This window comes from Thrips palmi, unplaced genomic scaffold (assembly GCF_012932325.1).
Source record: "Thrips palmi isolate BJ-2018 unplaced genomic scaffold, TpBJ-2018v1 HiC_scaffold_6, whole genome shotgun sequence".
Classification (NCBI taxonomy): domain Eukaryota; kingdom Metazoa; phylum Arthropoda; class Insecta; order Thysanoptera; family Thripidae; genus Thrips; species Thrips palmi.
The window spans coordinates 282,994-304,072 of NW_023144633.1; the positions used below are offsets into that span (position 1 = coordinate 282,994).

At 57.4% G+C, this 21,079-nt stretch overlaps 1 protein-coding gene across 1 annotated transcript in view; it reads right to left on the reverse strand.

Moving 5' to 3' along the window:
- LOC117651729 (neuroligin-3-like) overlaps positions 1-12,653 on the reverse strand; it is a gene marked incomplete at both ends in the record, with an annotated part of 63,296 nt that extends 50,643 nt beyond the window's left edge. The window contains 2 exon segments of the mRNA XM_034396035.1: positions 11,099-11,369; positions 12,564-12,653. Coding sequence (XP_034251926.1) covers positions 11,099-11,369; positions 12,564-12,653 — 361 coding nt within the window.
- Positions 12,654-21,079: the final 8,426 nt, after the last annotated feature.

Sequence of the window (21,079 nt, forward strand, 5' to 3'; positions counted from 1 at the left end):
GTGAAATCCACTTGTCCAAAATGTAATTTATAATGAATTTGCCTCAGAAACCAAGACACCATGGAGTGATTTCATTCAGAGAGCCTTCAAGGTCTTAATTTTCAACGACTGGAGTCGTTACCTTTTCAACTTCTGAGACGCATTGCATTATAATGCTTTCTAGTTTTATTTGTGTTTGACATTTTATCATCCAGTCATAATGAATTTGATGCCACTTAGCTAGACCTTGTTTGGTGACAAGCTGGCTAAATTTTGTGGCTTGTTGATTTCCACGATACTTTGTCACATGCCACCTGACCAATATGGAACATTATAAAATAAGCAAACAGATAACCAGATAGTATTTTAAGAATTGGTTACATCCAGCCATATAGGTTTTCATATGGAAGTTTAGTCGTGTCTTCTAAAAGTCTCCAACGTCAAGTATTTCAACGTAAACCTTTAAAAGAAATAACTGAAACTTCTAAGAGATATTTCCTTTTCAATCCTTATATTATTTTAATCACTCAATGTAATTGTTTTTTTTTCTTCATATCAAGTTGCAGTGCTTGACATCTTAAACTATGCCTTAAGCGAAAAATTACTACAAATTGTAGTAAACATTCAACTAGTTTGTCATTGTGTAAAAAAATATTAGCAGAAACTTTATTTCCTTTGTAGATCCTGCTGCAGATATAAGTGTAGGCGGATCTTCAGTAGTGGACTAAATAAGTAGAGTAGTATTAAAAAACTTTTAACTTCACTTTTTAACTACAGATAGTACTTAATACCTGGTCAACAAATAGCAGTTCAGCTAGAAAGCAGTTTACATACACAGCAAACTACAGATCCATGAGCAAACTGAAACTGGACTTATTCTGCACTTTGTTCTTACCAAAAACTGCAGTTCAGGAACTGTAGTTTTGGCACTACAGTTTAAACTGCAGTTTCACTATAGATCCTTCCACCCGGGGAGAGCAGCAATCGTGACGACAGTTTTATTATTGTTTGTCTCTCTCTCACACACACGTCTCCCCTCACCTTTGATCAGGGGCTCATTAAATCAAGGTGCGTATGGCGCGGGCGCGCCTACAGTCCCCGCGAGAAATACGTCACGCGGGGCCGTCCACAAACCACGTGACACTTCGTTTGGTTGTCTGCGAGGAATCACTCTGTTGTCAAAAAAGGGTCATGGATTGAGTTCACGTCTCAGCAGTAAAATAATGATACCAAAGGGAAATAAGGCTACTTCGCGCCTAAAAAAATCCCCTCTTCACCATTTTTACGGTGCGAAGGCCACTCGTGGCTTATTAACGGTCCCTGAGGCCTCATCGGAATGAAGTATACCCGTCAGCACCCTGGCTCAGCACACACACACACACACACACACACACACACACACACACACACACACACACACACCACACACACACACACACACACACACACACCGTTTCCCCCTCCGCCACCCGGCGCACAGTGGGCCAGAAGACCGGTGGAGACGGCCGAAATTCTACACGCGTTTTGAGCTCCAGAGTCGCTAAATGGGACTCGAACCGAACGTGTAACCCCACCAATGGATTGCTCTCCGAACGAGGAATCCATTGGTGGGGTCACACGCTCGGTTCGAGTCCTGTTTAGCGACTCTAGAGTTCAAAACACGTCTCGAGTTTTGGTCGCCTGCACTGGTCTTCTGGCCCACTGTGGGTCGGGTTTCTCGTGCACGCGCCTTCGGGTTTCCATGTTTGGCCGCGGTTTAGGGGTCGGGTTTTGCCCATGCGTGTACCGGCACCGTGACCGGCACGCAAAAACGGTCCTGGTCGTCCTTCCAATCTCAACTACAATCCGGTCAGGAAAATCCGTGCGGCGCAAAACAAGTGGACGTCCGCACTACCCGACACGCTTCTTGCCACGCCCCCCCCCCCCTCTCTCTCTCTCTCTCTCTCTCTCTCTCTCATGCCCCTAACACACATAAACCCAGTCACAGAGAGGAAGGGGAATATTACTGCGGAGGGGACTTTTCGAATTTATTGCACAAATTGGCCTAGTTATTAATTCAGACTATTTTGCCACGTCACAATGTGTCGACCGAAGCCCACCGAGCACAACCTTACCCGACCATGCGTGTGTCTCGCTATCGCCTCAAGAACAATCCGACCGAAATGAGGCCCCCTCCGCGCGGCTCTGCTCACTCGCTGCTGACAATGCCAGAATCAGGAACGCGACAGCAACTGCCATGTCCCATGTTTGACTTTCGCTTTATTACGCCTTTGTTCCTCTTCATCCGACTCGTGTCCGACATCATGGCGGCCACCTCCCGCAGCCCCGCTGGCGTCCTCGCGTCGCTCTGCTGTTCCGACCGGCCGTCCCGAAGGGAGTCGATCACCGAGACCGAAACTTGCAGCTACACTTTAATGACCGTTCCCCTTTACGAGTGGTGTGGCTCCAGCCAAGGCTCCAGCCCCCTAGGCCGCCTAGGCCTCTCGCCCCAGGAAGCGCATATACTCGCTTACATAACGCTTATTTATTAACCAAGCGCCAAGCGTGCTCTGCGGAGCGCGGACTAAAAGGGGCTATTAAGAAATATTAACTGGAACTCAACCAGCCGCGAGTCACAAAGTGCGTGTGTGCGTGAGAGAGATTGCGTGTCTGTGTGTGTGTGTGTACGCGCGCGCGTATGTGAGTGTGAGTGCGGTCGGGGAGAGGGCAACCCGGAGGCGCGTTCGCTTTAAAGTTCTAAAAACATTAGGACCTTGGGAAACGTTGAAAATGGAAGCGTTCAAACCGTAGTTTCACTCGCGAAAATTCCTTTACATCACCTCCGATTTTCTAGCCTGGTCGAACACCGGTCCGGTCTGCGGCCATCTTTTTGGCCGCGCCGGTCCGTCACACGCCAGACTGCAGACTGATGCCGAGAGTCGTTGTCGTCGCTCTGTCTCTCTCGCACCGGTACGGTGCGGCCCATGAGTGCGAGGGAGACAGAGCGACGAAAATGACTCTCAGTGTGCCGGCGTGACGTCCGTGACGCCATTTGTCAAACCGGACTGGCTGGCCGGCCACAGCGTCGCAACTCGCCCGGCCAGCACGGCCAGCATTGTTTGACGGCTGACAATGCCGCATTGTCATTTATTGACAGCGCCCCGTCGCGTCGGTCCGCGGTTCGAATCGCTGGAATCGCGGCTCCCGACGCCCCCACCGGTCTTCTGGCCCACTGTGCGGCCTGCCCTGCGCTGCTACGCACCAGTGCCGCGCCGTGTCGAGCCTGGCGCAATGAATGGGTACCCACCATACTTACAGCGCGGGGGATTCCGCGGGTCATGTTCGGGGCAGCGGGGCGGGCTTGTCGAGGCAAACAGTGTACGTACGTGGCGAGTGTGCAGGTATGGGCTCGCTGGTGTGTGTTCGAGGGAGAGAGAGAGAGAGAGAGAGAGAGAGAGAGAGAGAGAGAGAGAGAGAGAGAGAGAGAGAGAGAGAGAGAGAGGAGGGGGGGGGGAGATCGTGCGAGTGTGCTAGGGCGGCTCTCTCGCTAGGCCGCTAGGGGGTTCGCGTTGCATGCACATCATAAAATAAATACATATGGTAATTCGTGAGAGGTGCGCGCAATACACAAGAAAGCCAAAAAAGGGGGTGGGGGTGAAGGGTCGGTGGCAGAGGGGAAAGGGAAAGTCCGGTTTAAAGTGAACGTCGGGCAATAAGGGAGACGGCGGTCCGGAGAAGGCCGAAGCCGTCCGCCACTGCAGACGGATTCCGAGAGTCGTTTTCGTCGCTCTGTCTCTCTCGCACTCACGGGGCGCACCGCGCAGAGGCGACAGAGACAGAGCGACGAGAACGACTCCCGGAATCCGTCTGCCGGCAGCGCCGCCACCTCTCCGCTGGAAGCCGGAGTAATGTGCTAATGAGCAAAGGCTCTTTCGAAACGCATTTTCAAACTAGGCGCTCCGCCGAGCCTTCCAGGGCCTTCCAGGGCCTTCCAGGGCCTTCCAGGGCCTTCCAGGGCCTTCCAGGGCCTTCCAGGGCCTTCCAGGGCCTTCCAGGGCCTTCCAGGGCCTTCCAGGGCCTTCCAGGGCCTTCCAGGGCCTTCCAGGGCCTTCCAGGGCCTTCCAGGGCCTTCCAGGGCCTTCCAGGGCCTTCCAGGGCCTTCCAGGGCCTTCCAGGGCCTTCCAGGGCCTTCCAGGGCCTTCCAGGGCCTTCCAGGGCCTTCCAGGGCCTTCCAGGGCCTCCCGCTGCTGTTGAATTTCCATCGGCAGCGCCGCGTCTCTGCCGCCTTTCCCGCCCCTTTCCGGCCCGGCGGAACCGTTCCACCGGACAATACCAGCCACAGGGCGGCGGTTACAGAGCGCTTTTAAGTAGTGCACTGCACACGCGGAGACCGACGCACGCAAAGCTGGGTGTAGTTGCCGTGTAATTTCACTGCGTCGAGCACTGTGTCTACAGAGTCCGCAACGAGGCCTACATTCCTCGCGTTGCAGACCCGCTCCGCTTCCAGGTACGTTACGCAACAGACAGACTGCGCTGCGGCCCTGCGGGTCGGCCTACCCACCCCCACCCCCGCCACAGCCCGCGCCCCGCCTCGGCAGGAATTTGGTTTCTACGCGCCGCCGGGCCGCGCGCTCCGGGGCTCCGGGCCCTTAGGACGCGTGCGAGGCGAAAAATAACAAAAATAGCAAAAATAACAACAAAAACGGGGAATGAGGAAGACGGGGGAAATGCGGTACGCGGCAATGCGCGTGGCACAGTCACGTTTTCGTTCCCTCTTCCCCTTCCCCTTTCCCCCACCGCACTTGCTACAAAATATGTGCATATTAAAAGGCTCCTGCACGCATCTCCAGGAGATTTCATACACTGTAACGTGCTCGTCGCGACGCAGGGGGCGCCGCCGCCTGCGCCTTTGTGTCTCTCTCGCACCCTCCCTCAAGGGACGCCTCATGAGTGCGGGAGAGAGAGAGAGAGAGAGAGAGCGAGAGAGAGAGAGAGAGAGAGAGAGAGAGAGAGAGAGAGAGCGGGCGCGCTCCTCGGAATCGGCCTGCTGTGGGCCTCGGCGGCCCCGGCCGGGCCCCGGGGCGCGGCAAGTCCACAGAGTGGTGGTGTTCCCTTCTCCGCCATCGCCTCAAGAATGTCTAGACACACTGTTGGTGTTCTTACGGGAGGAGGAGCGAGTTGAGCGCAGACGGACGGACAGACAGACAGACAGACAGACAGACAGACAGACAGACGGACCGAGTTAAGAGACGCGCAGCAAGTGTGAGAGAGTGAGACGCACACACAGGGGCGGAAAGAGAGAAATTACTTTGCAGTGCTTTACGACGGCAAAGCAGAATTTATGTAACGCGCGCTGCAGGATGGTTTATTCGCGGCCGAGATGCAACGTGTTGTTGTTGTTGTTGTTCTCGGATTCGAAGCCATCACACAAATCATCAGAAGGCGGGGAGATGACGAACGGAGTCTTCCAGTCGCAAGGGTGGCGGACAGACAGACAGACGGACGGACAGACAGACGCACGCACACACTCCGCCAAACAACAAGAACAAGAGCACCCCTACTTGGCGTCATTGTTACTGCCTGCAGTTAAGCAGCGGCAACAACAACAGCAGCGTTTCTGCGTGCGAATGAGCCGTTGCCCCGGCAGCCCCCCCCCCCCCCCCCCCCCCCCAGCCCCCGGCAACCGCCGGCGGCGCTGCGCTCGGCGCTGGAATGCCTCTTTTTGGCGGAGTCGAGATAAAGATAGAGGAAGGAGCGTGATGAAAATGTAATTAGTGGTTTTGTGGCGGCAGTAAAGTAGCCTCGCGGCAGGCGGCGCTGTTCCCACTGCGGCTCCCACGGGGCTCCCACGGGGCCCCCACTGGGGCTCGCGAGTGTGTGGCCCCCGCAAACACCATCGCCGGGGGAGGGGATTCGCGCCACAACAAAAGGGAGCCACTTTTTAACAGAGTGTGATTCACGAATGCACATAAAAACCGGGGAGGCCGGGGCGGACCGCACAAAGTAGAGACTGAGGGATGCAGCCGCACCCCGCCCCGCCCCGCCCCGCCACGCCCCCACCACGCCCCACCACGCCCGGCATCTGGACAGTCGAGCCAAAGCGAGACGCTCTAAAGGGAAACGTATCCAGTGGCGAAGGCCCCGCGTTGCCTGGCTGGCTGGCTGCTGCCTGCCTGCCTGCCTGCTTGGCTGCCTGGCTGCCTGGCCCGCCCCGAAGCCAAAAGTCGCATCAATTCGTGCGGCTGAATGTACGCGTCGGAACGGGGGAGGGGGGGAGGGGGTCCACAGAGGAAGGGGAAGGTGATGATTCTCACTGGCCGCCCCAGTGTGTCCCCCACAAGAGCGACCCCGTTTGTCAGCTTTTTAAATGGTCGCCCCTCCCCCTCCCCCCCTTCCCCCCCGCGGCACCCCTAACGGAGGCCAAGAGACGTCGCAGGCAGGCAGCGCGGAGCCAGGGAAGGGGGCGGAGGGGGGCCTTGGACGTGTACACTAGCGGGGGGGATGGACTGTGACAGTGAAATTGGGGCTGCGGGGGCGTAGGGGCGCTGCAGTCACTCTGGGAGTCTGTGAGCGTGTGTGTGTATGTGTGTGTGTGTGAATGTGTTGGCGGGTGAACAGGTCAGTAAGGCGAAGTTCCGCCCGCCTCGCCACTCTTTCGGGACAGACAAACAGTTAGCAAATCTTGCGAGCCGCCGCCCGACTGCCGCCCCCTCCTTTGCGTCTCCTCGTCCCCCCTGGGTCCGCGTCCATGTTTTCCTTGTTGTTTTTTTTTTCTCGCGGAAGTTTGTAGAGGAAGCGAATATTGCCGGACAGAGCGGTTTGCTGGTCGGAGTGAATAACGCTGAACCCCGCGACCCGAACTTTTCCACGTCGACTATAATATACATAAAAAAATAATTGGGAAAATAATAATAAAGGAGCGACAAAATAATGCTCGGAGTGGCTAAAAGAGACCTATTTATCGGCGTAAACAACGTGGTTTTAAAATTCGAGTCGCGGCCGCGAAGCGAAGCAGAATCCGATCTGATTGCGGTATCTGGCGGACGCAGCCGCGCGGCGAGAGGCGAGTGCGGTGTGTGTTGCTGCTGGCGCTGCCGGCCGCGTCCGCACGCGTTGGGTAAACGCGTAACGCTCGCCCTTCCGGACGCAGCCCCGTTTTCCAATAAGCGCACCACGGCCTGGGCCTCGTCCGCCAGGTCCAGGTCCCCGTCGGCCCGGCCTCGAGGCCCAGGCGGCCCGAGGTATGCCACCGGGGCGCCGGCCGGGCCCCAGGTACCTCCGGCAACCTCCGGCCTTCGGGGGAACACACTGCGAAAATGAGATGGCTCCATTTGGCCGTGCGACAACGTGGCGGCGGCGCAGCACAGTGGGCCAGAAGACCGGTGGCGGCGACTCTGAACCGTTTCACGAGCAGTGTGCCCTCCCTGCCGCGCGTGACGAACGCAGCAAAAACACGGACTTTCTATTGACTGTCGACGGTGACCAGCGTCCCCGTGTTGACCTGTTGACGCGCTCCGGAAAGCAAGCAAGCCCGGCCAGTGCAGTGGGCGGCAGCCAGCGCCGCGGCAGCGCGCCGGTCTTCATGTCCTTTTTCGCGCGTTTTTTCCCCCCGTCTTTTTTTCAGTGTTTCTTTTTCTTTTTTTTCTCTAAAGCATTTCTACCTTGTTTGCTGTTCCGGTCATTCCTATTCCGTGCGGCCCGGGCCGGTTTGGGCGGGGAGGCGTTCGGACTCCGCGCCGTCCGCGCTGACAACCCCCAAATGAAATTTGTCAATAGCGTCGCCACGTCGCCGTCGCCGCCGCCCTCTGCTGACCACGCGTTCCTCCGAGGCGGCTAGGCGCCGTGGCGGTGCGGCCCGGCCAGCCACGCTCTGCTCTGCCCCGCCTCGCCGACGCGGAACGAGCCAGTAATTAAAAGGGAGCTTACGTCATCGAAGTTTATTTTAGGAACCATCCTTATCATGCCGCGGGAAGAAAAATAAAGTAAGAACGTCTCCCCGTTAAAATTTTCGCGCGATTCGTGGAAATTGAATCAAAGTAACCGCGGGGCGTCTGAATTATTCGAAGAAATGAAATCGTGTGGCGGCCGCGCCAGTTGTCCTTCGGTTTGTTTTATTCTTTATTTATTCGGTTTATTTTATTGTATTATCACTGTTCAGTGTTCTGCAGACACGTACCGGAACGAAGACAAGAAGGGTGGGTTCGGAATAAGTGAAAGTCGGTCCGCGCGGGAAGGGAGGGGAGGGGGAGGGGGGGCAATGGAACGGAAGGGGTGGGGGAGGGTCTACTTGGCAAAGACCTACCCCGACGCCCAGCGTTTATGATAAGCTTAGTTAAAGTTGGCCGCGGTCGCGCCCAGTTTGTGTCCCGGTTGCCCCCCTCCACCCCCCCCCTCCCCACACCGAGTCCGCAGAAAAGTACAGGGAAGGGGGAAGCTGGGAGGGCTACTCAGAAAAACATGACTATTATACCAAATACTCTTTTCACGTTGGCACTTTTTCCATCGGATTTCCAACCTTAATATTTGATTTTTTTTTAAACACCTGTCTCAGTTTACATGTGTATAAATCACTTTTTTGGATGACAACGACATGTGTGAAAACCAGCACAGCACACCACACTGTCGAGAGATAGGAACACGATGTGGGTCATCACGCCATCGGCCACTTTTTTTTTCTTTTTTTTTGTCCTTTTTTCGTGTTCTTTATTGTTCTTTTTTTCCGTCCGCGCTGCCCTTCCATTTTTTGGCCGTGATGCGTGGCGGATGTTGATTTCCCATTTACGTCCCGTTCCACTGTGTTCCACTAAATCGCGCCCGTCATCCAACAAAACAGCGCAACATTCAGGCCTTGTACACAGTGCGTGTTTGCGGCCCTCAATCCAAGGCCCTACTCCGCACACCTCCTACCCTCTCCGTCATTTTTCTCGTTTCCGAAATCACAAAACAGGCAAACAAAAAAAAAAAAATACACGGCCGCCGCCGAGCGTCGAACCCGCGACCTCTGCCGTGAGAAGCCGCGACGCTAACCACTGCGCCATTGTCGTGCTGGGAGAGCGAGGTTCAAATCCGCGTAGTCGCGTGGCGCTTCACACGGACGCATTAATATTCATAAACCAGCCGGCCTGGTTCGGCCTGTATTTTCATGCCGAAATCCGAATTACGCGACGCAGCTGCGGGTGCGTGTCGGCGAGGAGGGTGTGAGAGAGAGAGAGAGAGAGAGAGAGAGAGAGAGAGAGAGAGAGAGAGAGAGCAGTGAAAGACAGAGGCTGGGCAAGCCGAGCGTGCCTGGCAAACAGTCACGCTTCACGCTCCCTGACTTCACCTCAAAGTGGGAGTTGACTCGCGGGGAAGCGCTGCCACTTCAAAGCCTCGTCTTCATCACGCGTCAAGTCGGACAGCAAGTCAAACTAAAAGGCGGGGGAGAAAAAAGTCGTTTGCTCGGTATTTGAACCCCAGTATCGCGGCTCCGCGCTTCGAGGACTCGCAGTGAGAGGGTTGTAGTGCCATTGACGCCGGACGCGCCCTGCCCGGCGACGCCACTGGAGGCCCTGCTACCCTTGGCCGCGTCATTCCGCAGAGTCGCCCCGTCGCTCTGTCTCTGTCGCACTCACGGGGCGGCCCGGTGCGACAGAGACAGAGCGACGGGCCCTCGGAATCGCTCGGCTGCAGCACGACGGCCTTTGGCTGGCCTAGTCCCTGGGACGCATAAAGCCGACGAATTTTCTTCTTCAAGGGTTGAATCTGTCGTCCTGCAGCAGCCCACGTTGCCTTAAAGCCCCCGGAGGACTCGCGGCGGGGCGGGGCGGGGCCTCTCAGGATTTTGAGTCCAGGATTCTCCTGCCTCCAGCGGTCTGCCGAGTAAAAACCTGTCCTTTCTGGTCGGGCCCCGGTTCCTCCGAGGACGACAGTTTCCCGCGCGGCTGGAGAGTGGGAAACGTTTCGGTTCCCGGAGCTTGCCTGGCGGCTGCCTCTCTTATTTGAAGGGGGGACGAAAATGCGTCTCTGTTTGAACACGGTCTGAACGGCGTTTGCTCTCAGAGTCAGACATCGGCTGCGGGATAGTGCTAACCTGCTCCCTCTTATGAAGTGTCGGGGGACGAAAGTGGGAGGGGGTGAAGAGGCGTGCACACTCACGGGAACACACACCGACGTGGCGATGGCACGCCGGTGTGCATGTGTGTGTGCGGCTGTGTGCGTGCGCGCGTGTGTGCAAATGACGGCATTCAGGGCATCTATATGGGGCTCAAACACCCCGCTCCCGTGGCGCTGCGGCGCGGCGCGCACCAGCGGCAGAGGTGCGGCTGACAACACTAACACACAAACTGATACGTGGCGGACACAGACACACTCTCTGACATACACTCCACCCGCCCCCACACACTTACACTTTCACACACACACACACACACACGGCACACCGGGTGAAAATGAGAAAAGGGCAGAGGAGTGAGGCAGGGCCTGGCGAGGAAGACATGGAAGAAGTAACACAAAGGGAAATAAGAGAAGCGGAGAAAACACACACACACACACACACACACACACACACACGACACTCCTCGGTGATACATACATCCGGAGACGGAGACGTCCTGGCGGCGGAGCGCGGCGGTGGAAGTGAGAGGAGAAAATACGTCCTGGGGCAACTTGCACACGGAGCAGCCTGGCACTGCCGGGCATCCTGGCCCTGCTTTCAACCGCCACTATCCTCCTTCTTCTTCCTCCTCCTCCTCCTTGGGGCAGGCCGTCGCCCTGCTCGGGGTCCGGGCGAAGGCCCCTCCTGGATTGCGTCTAGATCGACGCGTGTGGCGCCCCATTAGCTCGCAGTAATGGCGGTCAATGCTCGCGCGCTCGCGCAGCTCGCCGAGGTCAGGGTTAGGGTTGCCATCCTCCGTCCCCGAACCCAAAACCTCGAACCCGAAACCGCGGACCCCGATGAACCCCGAACCGCAGCCCTTGCATGCCCGTCGGCCGCCGTCCGGCGACGTCCAAGATTTCTTCTTTTTTTTTGCGTTGTGAAAGACAAACAACCACCACAGGAAATGGAAATCTGGAGTGGCTCCTCCGTCAGAGAGAGAGAGAGAGAGAGAGAGAGAGAGACAGAGAGAGAGAGGAGAGGGCAGTCACTCCGGGACGGACTTACCAGAGCCGGGCACGTGGATGTTGAGGTTGAGGCAGTCCTCGCTCTGGCGGGTCAGGAAGGGGGCCAGCTCCTTGAGGTGCAGCAGCCGGCCGCGCGGCATGAGCTGCAGCGCCGAGGTGCGGTTGTTGAGGTCCTGCACGGGCATGCGCTGCGGGCACACGGGGCCGAAGGTGTCCGCCAGCCGCGTGCCCGTCCAGGGCGGCGGCGGCTGCGACGGCGCCAGCCTCAGCGGCCCGATGGGCGGCGCGGCGTATGGCACTCCGCGAAACACCTGCCGCGGACACATATGGACCATTACTAAAGTGTGTCTTCGGCGAAAAAAACAAAGTTATTACAAAAAAATTAGAGTTTCAAATAATATTACAAAAAAGAATTCCATTCACAAAAAATGTCTAAACACCTGTGGGATTTGAATGTCATTGCGACCCCATAACTAGTATAGAGGTACTCTTGTATACAATCAATGCGATACATAGCAACTCCAATCCAACTTATATCCACTGAAGCCAGCTCTTTCGCAGCCGGTGAAGTAAGTTAGAGTCATATCCGCAATCCAATCCTAGTCCACTGATGCCAGCAAAGTCCTAACCTCTTTCAGACCATATCGTAGCCAAGTCCATTCTCTGCAGTCCAAAATCGTCCGAGTAGGGATGGTCTCGAAATCTGCACGACTCGAGGAGTGCTTGGGCATTAGTTGGATAGCGTCTGAAAGATCGTACGGTAGGAGATCTGTCATAGCTGTTAGTAGGTTGGTGACATTGTTCGGATAGACGTCGCAGAGGAAATCGTCACGGTAGGGTTGCACTCCCGTCAGTAGGACGGGAACATTAGTCGAAAAGATGGACCCCGAGGGAAAGTCCCTGTCCGTAAAGTCTCACGACCCGTAGAGGCGCTTGTGACCAAGGGAATGCCAAGATCTCTTCGTTAGTTTGATTGTAAGAACAACTAGGATTAGGTAAAGGAGTGGTCACCATTTAGGAGAATAAGATGCAGAGAGAGGGTAGAGAGAGCCGTTAGGTTAGTGATTGTGGAAGTTTCATGAATAGTTCAATAGAGAGTTTACGAGTACAGACTGTCACGAGGAGTTAGGTTAGGCGTCTCCATTGGGGGTAGAAGGGGGATCTTGAGGAGGCGGCCTGCAGAGTTGCGAGGTGGTTTTGAGGCCTGAGTCAGCTGGGCACACGGGCTCAGGTTCAGGCGAACACCAGGCGCGGCGCATCGCGGCGCGCAAAGCGTCTCGGGCGGCGCCCTTGAAACACGGAAAAACTCGTGCAATATGGCCATCAAATTGCTTGGCGAAAAACAAATTTTTCAATATAGCAGTTAAATTATTTTTCAAAAAGAATTTCCATTTTTTTTTCACAAAAAATGTTTGTACGCGAAATTAAAGCTCGTTTCGTTTAAAAAACAAAGATTTTCTTTTTTTTTGGGCGAGAAAAAGTTTTTTTTTTTTGCGAGTACGCACCTCGACGGGGTCCAGCCGCCTCGAGTTGAGCTGCACGATGATGCCGCGCACCGGGCCGTGCTTGGTCTGCACGATGCGCGACGAGTAGCGCGGCCCGCCGGAGCAGCCCGGCAGCAGGGCGGCCACCGCCAGCACGGCCAGCACCTGCAGCAGCTGCAGCACCTGGGGCCGCAGCGTCGGCAGCGTCCGCAGCCCCCAGCCCCCAGTCGCAGTGGCGCAGTCGCAGCAGTCGGGACAGTGCCTCGGCCATCGCGGCATGATCCGGGCCAGGCCGGCAAGGCATCACTGGCCGCGGACGGAGCTGCAACAAGGAGCACGCCGTTGAGGGACGGCGCACAGTGGGCCAGAAGACCGGCGGAGGCGGCCAAAACTCTACACGCGTTCTGAGCTCAGTCGCTAAACAGGACTCGAACCGAACGTGTGACCCCACCAATGGATTGCTCTCCGAACGAGGAATCCTTTGGTGGGGTCACACGCTCAGTTTGTGTCCTGGAGCTCCAGAGTCGCTAAGCAGGACTAGAATCGAGCGTGTGACCCCACCAACGGATTCCTCGTTCGGAGAGCAATCCATTGGTGGGGTCACACGCTCGGTTCGAGTGCCATTTAGCGACTCTGGAGCTCAAAACGTGTCCGGGATTTTGACCGCCTACATCGGTCTTCTGCAGAGGCGTTGAGGGACGGCCCCCGGCTAAGAGCGGGGCGTTAAAGCGAGTTGATTGAATCCAGCCGCGCCCCGACGCCCCCCAGCTTGCCGTCCGGGTGATCCCGGCTCAGCCCCGACACGGCCGGGCTGAGCATGGCGTAGTGTACTGCCAGTGTACTGGCCGTCCCCTCCTCCGAGCGCGCGAGACCGCGCCACAGGATGCAGAGCGATGTGCGATTGGAACCGACCGGCGCGCTGATTCCGAAGGCTGTCGCTCTGTCTCTGTCGCACTCGTGAGGCGTGTCGTGCGGTGCGAGAGAGACAGAGCGACTATCTCGGCAGAGAGGTCGACGTCGAGGAGTCATATGTTCACCCAGAGGGAGGGTCCCCTAAAACAGCGCTCTTGATTTTACGTTGAAATTTACAGCCCATCTCGAATCATTGAAGCAACGTATTAAAGTGAAAAAAATTGGAAAGGGGAAAAATACCGGGTGGTGCTTGAACCCGAGCCCGGCCCAATGAAATTTGCAGCTACTCACGTCTTATCATCGTCCAGGTGGAGAGGACGTGAATTACACGGGTGAGGTAAGCCCATCAGGCCGCTTGAGGATAATTGAAGCGTCCAGAATAACGCCCTCTCACGCCACAGGCCCTCCCCCCGCCCCGCCCCGCCCCGCCCCGCCTCGCACTCCACGACAAACAACACCACACCCAGCGCAGGCTTAAATGAACTCCCCCCCTCCCCCGCCCCTGAGTGGCCAAAATAATGAGCAGGCTGTCCACTGGCTCTCCGCCTGTCACGGCAAGCGCCTAGCGCCGCGAGCCTCGTACGAAGGGCTGCGCAGGCCAAGGGCAGCACGGCCAGGGCCGCGGGAAGGACCAGAAGACCGGTGGAGGCGGTTGAAATCCCGGACGCGTTTTGAGCTCCAGAGTCGCTAAATGGAACTCGGAATGAACGTGTGACCCCATCAATGGATTGCTCTCCGAACGAGGAACCTATTGGTGGGGTCACACGTTCGGTTCGAGTGCTTTATAGTGACTCTGGAGCTCAAAACGCGTCTAGAGTTTTGTCCGCCTCCACCGGTCTTCTGGCCGACTGAGACTCCCCCTGGCCCTTGGCCGGTCCACGCCCTGCACACTATCGGCCATAAACGGCCGACGGGCTCCCCACCCCTTTTCCCAGTGCACTTACCGGGGCGCTGGCTGCTGCATGCAGCGCGGGGTGCGGCGCGTGGGCCGCGACACTGTAGGCGAGGGCAGGCCAGGCTGATCTAGCCTTTCTCCAGACTGATGCCGTGGCTCAGCCACAGCCACCGGCTTGACGAGGGTCGCTGAGGTCTGGACCGGCCGGACGACGCCGAGGCCCCCGCCGCCCCGGCCTCGGACGCCATGGCCGAGCGCTGCCGCTGGCGCCGCGGCCTCCGCCAGTCCGGCAGCACGGCCTGCGAAGCCTCCGACAGCCTCCGCCCCGACACGGCGGACACGGACCCCTTGTCGGCACGTTCTTGTCACTCTGCTGCCTGGAACAGGCACAACAAAGGTCGCCCAGTGTTACCAACAACAACAACAACAACAACAAGCGTGACAAGTAGAGCGATGCGCAACAATGACCACACCGGGTGCAACGCGTAACTCGGCCACCTCGCTCGGGTCTATATATTTTGTTTCATACATAATTTTAATTACTATCTTTGGAATGAGCCCACATACTACCCCGTATAAGGAAACGAAAAGGAGTATTAACCGAGAAATTTGAAAAGGAAAAGAAAAATTTGAACTCTACACCCCCTCCCCAGTCTTAATGGGGAGGCCTCCTGCTTTACTTCGGTGTTCGGGATGGGAACCGGTGCTATCAGGTACCTGGGGTTAATCCCGTCAGCGACCCAAGCGTTCGCCGGGGGACCCAGTAGGACCCCAAAGCTCAGGCAGTAGGGTGAGAGCACCCAGTACGAAGCTCTTTGAGGGGCGGGACGTAGAGTGAGACGACAGAGAGACAGAGAGAGACTCAGACAGAGAAGAGGTTTGGTGGGAGCTTCTTGTTTTCGTAGGGTTGGTTGTGTACCCCATGGTACCCCCACTGTCCGGCGCTCCCGTACCGAACATACAGCGTTTTAGGCCAGCTTCAAAGGACTTATCATCGCCTCCCCGACGAGTCAAGGAGGCACCACCCGCAACCACACACCGGATGGTCTGGATTGATGGATCAAATACTCCATCGCTCCAGTGCCGAGGCCAACCCGCCGAAGCGGATTGCTTTTTAGACACCCACAGCGGAGTGGCCAGGTGAATGTGACTCTGACCACTACGCTATCACGCTTGTACGTCTGGCAGCGTGTTGGACGACGGGTTTGAGTTGCACTGGGAGGAAGGCGGTCGAAAAATGTAATGAAATGATGGGATTCGATCCCCGGACCCCGCCATCGGGATCACACGACTTTACGCTCTCGGCCACCACGGCCCATGATGAGGGGACCGGCGTGAGGTGGGTTCTTGACGCAACAGGACTCGACCGACCCGGTCAAAATTTCGCAAGAAGTTGGGGGAGTCGAACCGCCGACCCTCGCACTGAGAACCGACGCCTCTACTCCCTGGACCACCACGTCCCTTGCACGGAGTGGGCTCACGTTTACGGGTTTGAACCGCACTGGGTGAGGCAGTAAAATTAAATGGAAATATTTGTTAGGAGTCGAACCTCCGGCATGTGGGCCTGTTGCACACGGCTCCGCTCTCATGGCCTCGATAGCAAGGATAGCAAGTCGAAAAAACTTTTGTGACGCTGGTATTCGAACGCCGGCCTGCGGTAACTCGATCCCACGTCTCTAACCTCTCGGCTATCACAGCAGTTGTGAAATGCGATGGATCATCTGCTTTCATTAACGTTCGTTGAATGAGATTTTTGTTTCATGATTTGCCCCCCGCGGTTTCCCAATGCCGTGGTGTTTTCATGGCCACATTCCTGTGCCGCTCACTCACACGCAGCACGCGTTGGTCGGACGCACCGCGTGCGTGGTGAAGCTTGGTGTGAGGTTGGTTGGGAGGTGGTGAGATCTGTTGGGCTGCTCCGCCCGCACCAGCGCACACACACACTACTTCACGCGCGTGTGTGAGTGTGTGTGTGTGTGTGAGTGCGTGGAGTGCGTGCGTGTGCGTGCGTGCGCCTGCGGGTGTGTTGATTTGTGTGTGCCCACGCGTGGTTATCGACCCCGCCCTCCAGCCCCCCCCCCTCTCCAACTCATTACGACTTGGCGTGTCGCGCGATATATGGTTTTCCGAAGCCCCTCCCGCTCTCTCTCTCTCTCGCACTCACGCGTGAGGGTCACTTGACGTCTCTGCGTCGGGAAGTTCAAAGTTTGCGCGGCGAATTAAAAATGACTCGAGCGCGACGACTGCAGCCAAAGGGATTCTTTGCGCGCCAAAGTTCAAACGCCCTTTCGGAACGAGCGGCATAGCCGGCCGAGCGAGTCCGAAGGGCCGCTTGGTCGCTCCGTCTCTCTCGCACCTGCACGGGGCGCCCCGCGAGTGCGACAGAGACGGAGCGACGAAAACGACTCTCGGAATGAGTCTGCACAGCGAAGCGTGGCCATCCATCAATGTCCATGCCGTCCGTCCTCGGCGCCTCATCTGCGTGGTGGCCACCCTGCAGCCCGGCCGCCCTGCCTGCAGACAACGTTTTAATAATGGTCCACTTTCGCGAGCGCCACTGCCGCCAGTCGGCAGGCCAGAATGCTTCTGCCAATGTAGGCGAGGCGTTCGTCGAGCGGAACGCGTGAAAATACGTCTGCGTGTTTACAGTTGGCACGGGATTGTTTCATGTCGGGGTTGGCAGCGCCGATCTTTTTGTTTTTGCTCACTTTGCAGTTCGTTACGGTTTGATCCAATTGCCTTGGGCTTCCATGAAATTTTCCGTGGAGATTGAGTCAAACGGCGTCATGAGGAGATCTCTGCGCAGGTCTGACATTGTAGTTGAGCTGGGTGCGGTAAGTGTTAAAGGGTTGATTACAGTCTCGGCTCGCAGGTTCAGGGCAGCAGGTCTCGGGTGTAGAGTGGGACTCTCGGGTGGCGGGGCCAGGTCAGATGCTGTACAGTAGCAGGTGGTGGGGGGAGGGGGCGCAGGCTGTACGCAGGGCGTCGGGGCCAAGCAGTAGTGACTGCGACTAGCGGGTCAGGCTTTATGAGGGGAGGGGGTCCGGAGGCAAAGAGTGAAGCGGGGTGGGGGTGAGCCACTAAGGGGGTTTAGGCCCCGTGGACCCCGTGGACCCCGCGGACCCCATGGTGGACCCCGTGGCGTGGACCCCGCAACAACAGAGCAGCCTGATCAGGTATGGACCCCGTCGTACCGGCCGAGCACTACGTTACATTCCTCCAGCCTCACTCACACACACTGACACTAACACACACACACACACACACACACACACACACTGACACAGCCACTCTCACACACACAGCAAGGGGTAGTAGATGGAGGTCCGGTCAGGCTCAGCAGTCGCTATATTTGCATTTGAAACGATCCCACCCCGCACAACCTTGTCCTGCCGGCCCCGCCCCGCCCCGCCCCGCCACGCCACTGCCAGGCCCGCGCCCCATTTTCTTGCGCCCGACACAATCGCGACTGTTTATTTCTGTTACGTCCGATGGCAGCCCGTTATTTCTGCCTGCTTCTTATTACTTTCACTTTTCCGCGATGGAGGGGGGAGGGGGGGGGGGGGAAGGAGGGGGGAGTGGGTCACTTGCGCGCGGCTCGCTGAATGGCGAATACAGTTGTCAGAAGGTCGTTCCCCGCGGACCGAACAAAAAAAAGTGTCCAGAATAAAAAAGGCCGCCTGTACCCTCCACCGAAAAAAAAACAAAAACTTATCCGAAATAATAAAAGTGAGTTTCGAACCCGGACTCGTCGCTCCGCTGGGGCCGCCACGCTCTTCGGGTCTTTGCGGCGTGGTATGCGACGCTGCGACGCTCGGGGCGAGGCTAGATTTCAACAAGTATTCCCTGAAATGCGACCGGGAGCTGCGCTCCACGACTGCGAGCGCGCCAATGCCCCCCCCCCCCCGGCATGTCGACGTCTGTCCCTCTGGGACCGCGTACCGCGCACCGCGTCACGGAGGCGCTGGAGTATCGCCACCACCCGAAGAAGGGCAAGGGAGCCAACGGGCAAAAAAAAAAAAAAAAAAAAAAAAACTCACACACGCTTGGTGAGTTATTCCGAGAGTAGTTTCCCGGTTGGATTGTCCGTCTTGGCGCGTTTCCTACCCCCGTCCCATTATAAGTTTCATGAAGTAGCACAGCGGCGCGCTGCTTCTCGGAGGAAACCACCCCACGCCCCGCTCCAGACCAACACCTTGTACTGCAGGTGAGCATATAGTCTTCCACTCGAGTCAAACATGCGTGCACGCACACTCGCACACACACGCACCGGCACTTGTCCTTGTAAAGACCCGCAAGGTGCCTCCCCCTGCCACGCAACTGTCAACCCCTGCCTGCCTACCCTTCAGTTCCTGCGTGTTCCCCCCCCCCCCCTCCCCCTCGGCGACACCTCAGCGACTAACTTGGTCCCTGCTCGAGTGTGGGGGCGTGGCGGGCGTGGGCTCGAGGTGGTCTCCGCCAATCTCATTACGTTAATGAGTGCAAATCGATGAACGTCCTCTCTGATTTATCGTGCCTTTTCTTGAGGAAAAACAAATAAAATAAAAAATGAAAAAAAGGAAATGATGGCACGTTTCCCTCGCATGTGGTGACGCGGTGAGAAAATATGGGTTGTCGGCCTGGAGAGCAAAGGGATGGCCCTCCTGTTGAGTTATTGACCAGTTGGCTCGGACACGGGAACTTTAAACGCCGCGCCCGCCCCTTTTGCCTAAGTGCACGCTTCCTCCACGCAAGTAAAATATTCCATTAAAACTTGTAAAGTGGCGCGCTAGAATAGACAAAGGTTAAGTAGACTAGCTGCTCGAGCAGTAGGCCGTAATCGCGAGTTTTTTTTCTCTCTTTTTGGGGAAAAGGGGAATTGTTTAGTTGTTAAAGTACCCAGAACGGTGCCGTTCGGTTCGAGTCCTGTTTAGCGACTCTGGAGCTCAAAACGCGTCTAGAATTTTGGCCGCCTCTATCGGTCTTCTGGCCCACTGTGCGACGGCGGGATTACCTTTCGCCGCGTAATGGCCCGCGTGTTGGCAGCGGTCAGGCCGCGGAGTTCGGGGGCGTGGTGGGGCGGGGCGAGGTGTGAATATTTATACCGCGCGTTCCGCTATGGATTACGGCCGGCTGATGGTCTGTTCATTAGAGCGGAACACGGCATAACGGTGCTTCAAATTCCCATCAGACCTTCCTTTTTTCCTGCCTCTCTCTCTCTCTCTCTCTCTCTCTCTCTCTCTCTCTCTCTCTCTCTCTCTCTCTCTCTCTCTCCGTTGCCTTTTTGACAGCCGCTCCGCCTCCTCCCTTTGAGATGCACCGCCCTCCCAGTGTGCCGCCAACTGGTGTGGCCCGCGCCCATTCATCGGCGCGGCTGAATTTGTCATCCAAAGAGCTATTCGATTCAAAATAAGCGTCTGCTCTCGCCATACGGCTTGCCATACGGCCCTAGGCGCGGCCTTTCGGCGGGCCGCCTCGGTGTGGGGCCTCGCCGCCCTCGGCAGCCCTCGGCGGGCCCTCCGAGACCGCGTCGGTTTTTCTCCGGCGGTCGTTACTGCCAGTCTCAGAAGCATTGCCGACGTCAATTGGCGCTGTGGGTCCCAGTCCGCCAGTCCCGGCCATTTGTTTAGCATTGAAAAGCGCGGGCGGGGCGGGGCGGGGCGGGCGGGGCGGGGCGGGGCGGGGCGGGGCGGGCGGGCGGGGCGCTCGCTTGCCAAAGGAAAACACCACTGTTGTGTGAGCGCGTGGCACTCCCCGCCATTCAGTGTGACCAATAATAAAAGACTGCGGCCGGGCCGGGCGGCGCGGGGTCGCACAGTGGGCCAGAAGACCGGTGGAGGCGGTCAAAATCCCGGACCGGTTTTAAGCTGCTGGGTCGCTAAATGGGACTCGAACCGAACGTGTGATCCCACCGATGGATTCCTCTTCGAAGGAGGAATCCATTGGTGGGGTCACACGTTCGGTTCGAGTCCTGCTTACCGACTCTGGAGCTCAAAACGCGTCTGGAGTTTCGGCCGCCTGCGAACGCCTGCAAGGTAGGCCACACTTGGCGCCCGCTGCGTGGCGGGACTGCCCGCCCGCCAGGCGCTCCGGCTGCACCGAGCCGAACGCCGATCTTTTACAGTGATCCAGTTTGTGACGGCTTACGGTGTAGGCGACAAATGAATGGCCGTTGGAGGGTTTACGCGCGGGTCCTAAAGCTGAGTGAGACAAAGCGGTTAAACGCGTCTCCCTCGCACTTTGCACACGCATTATCGTGCCAAAGTGTCCGGGCTATGGCCGGCGGACGGACGCGGCGAGTTTTTCCAGTGACCGCACGAAACGCTGCGGAGGAGGAGGAGGGGGAGGGGGAGGGGAGGAGGGGGAGGGGGGGGGGGAGGGGAGGAGGAGGAGGGGGAGGGGAGGGGGAGGAGGAGGAGGGGAGGGAGGGGGAGGAGGGGAGGGGAGGAGGAGGGGTACTTTTGAGCTGCTCGTTCGGAAAACTCATAGCGAGCGGTGGCGGCAACGCGGAAGGGGTGTGCGGGGCGGGGAGGGGCGGCCCTAGACTGCCGGATATGGACTGGGCGGTGTGCTGGCCGGGCTTATCAAACCGAGAAACAGGGCGGGGCGGGGCGGGGCGGGACCACGCTTCAAAGTCTTTCCAAAGACTCTGTCATGCGGCGGTCCCGCGCTGCCTCGGCCCCGCCGGCCGGCCGGCGACTTACGAGTTTAATATAGAGAGATCTGGACCCCGAGATAGCGAACGCCGGCC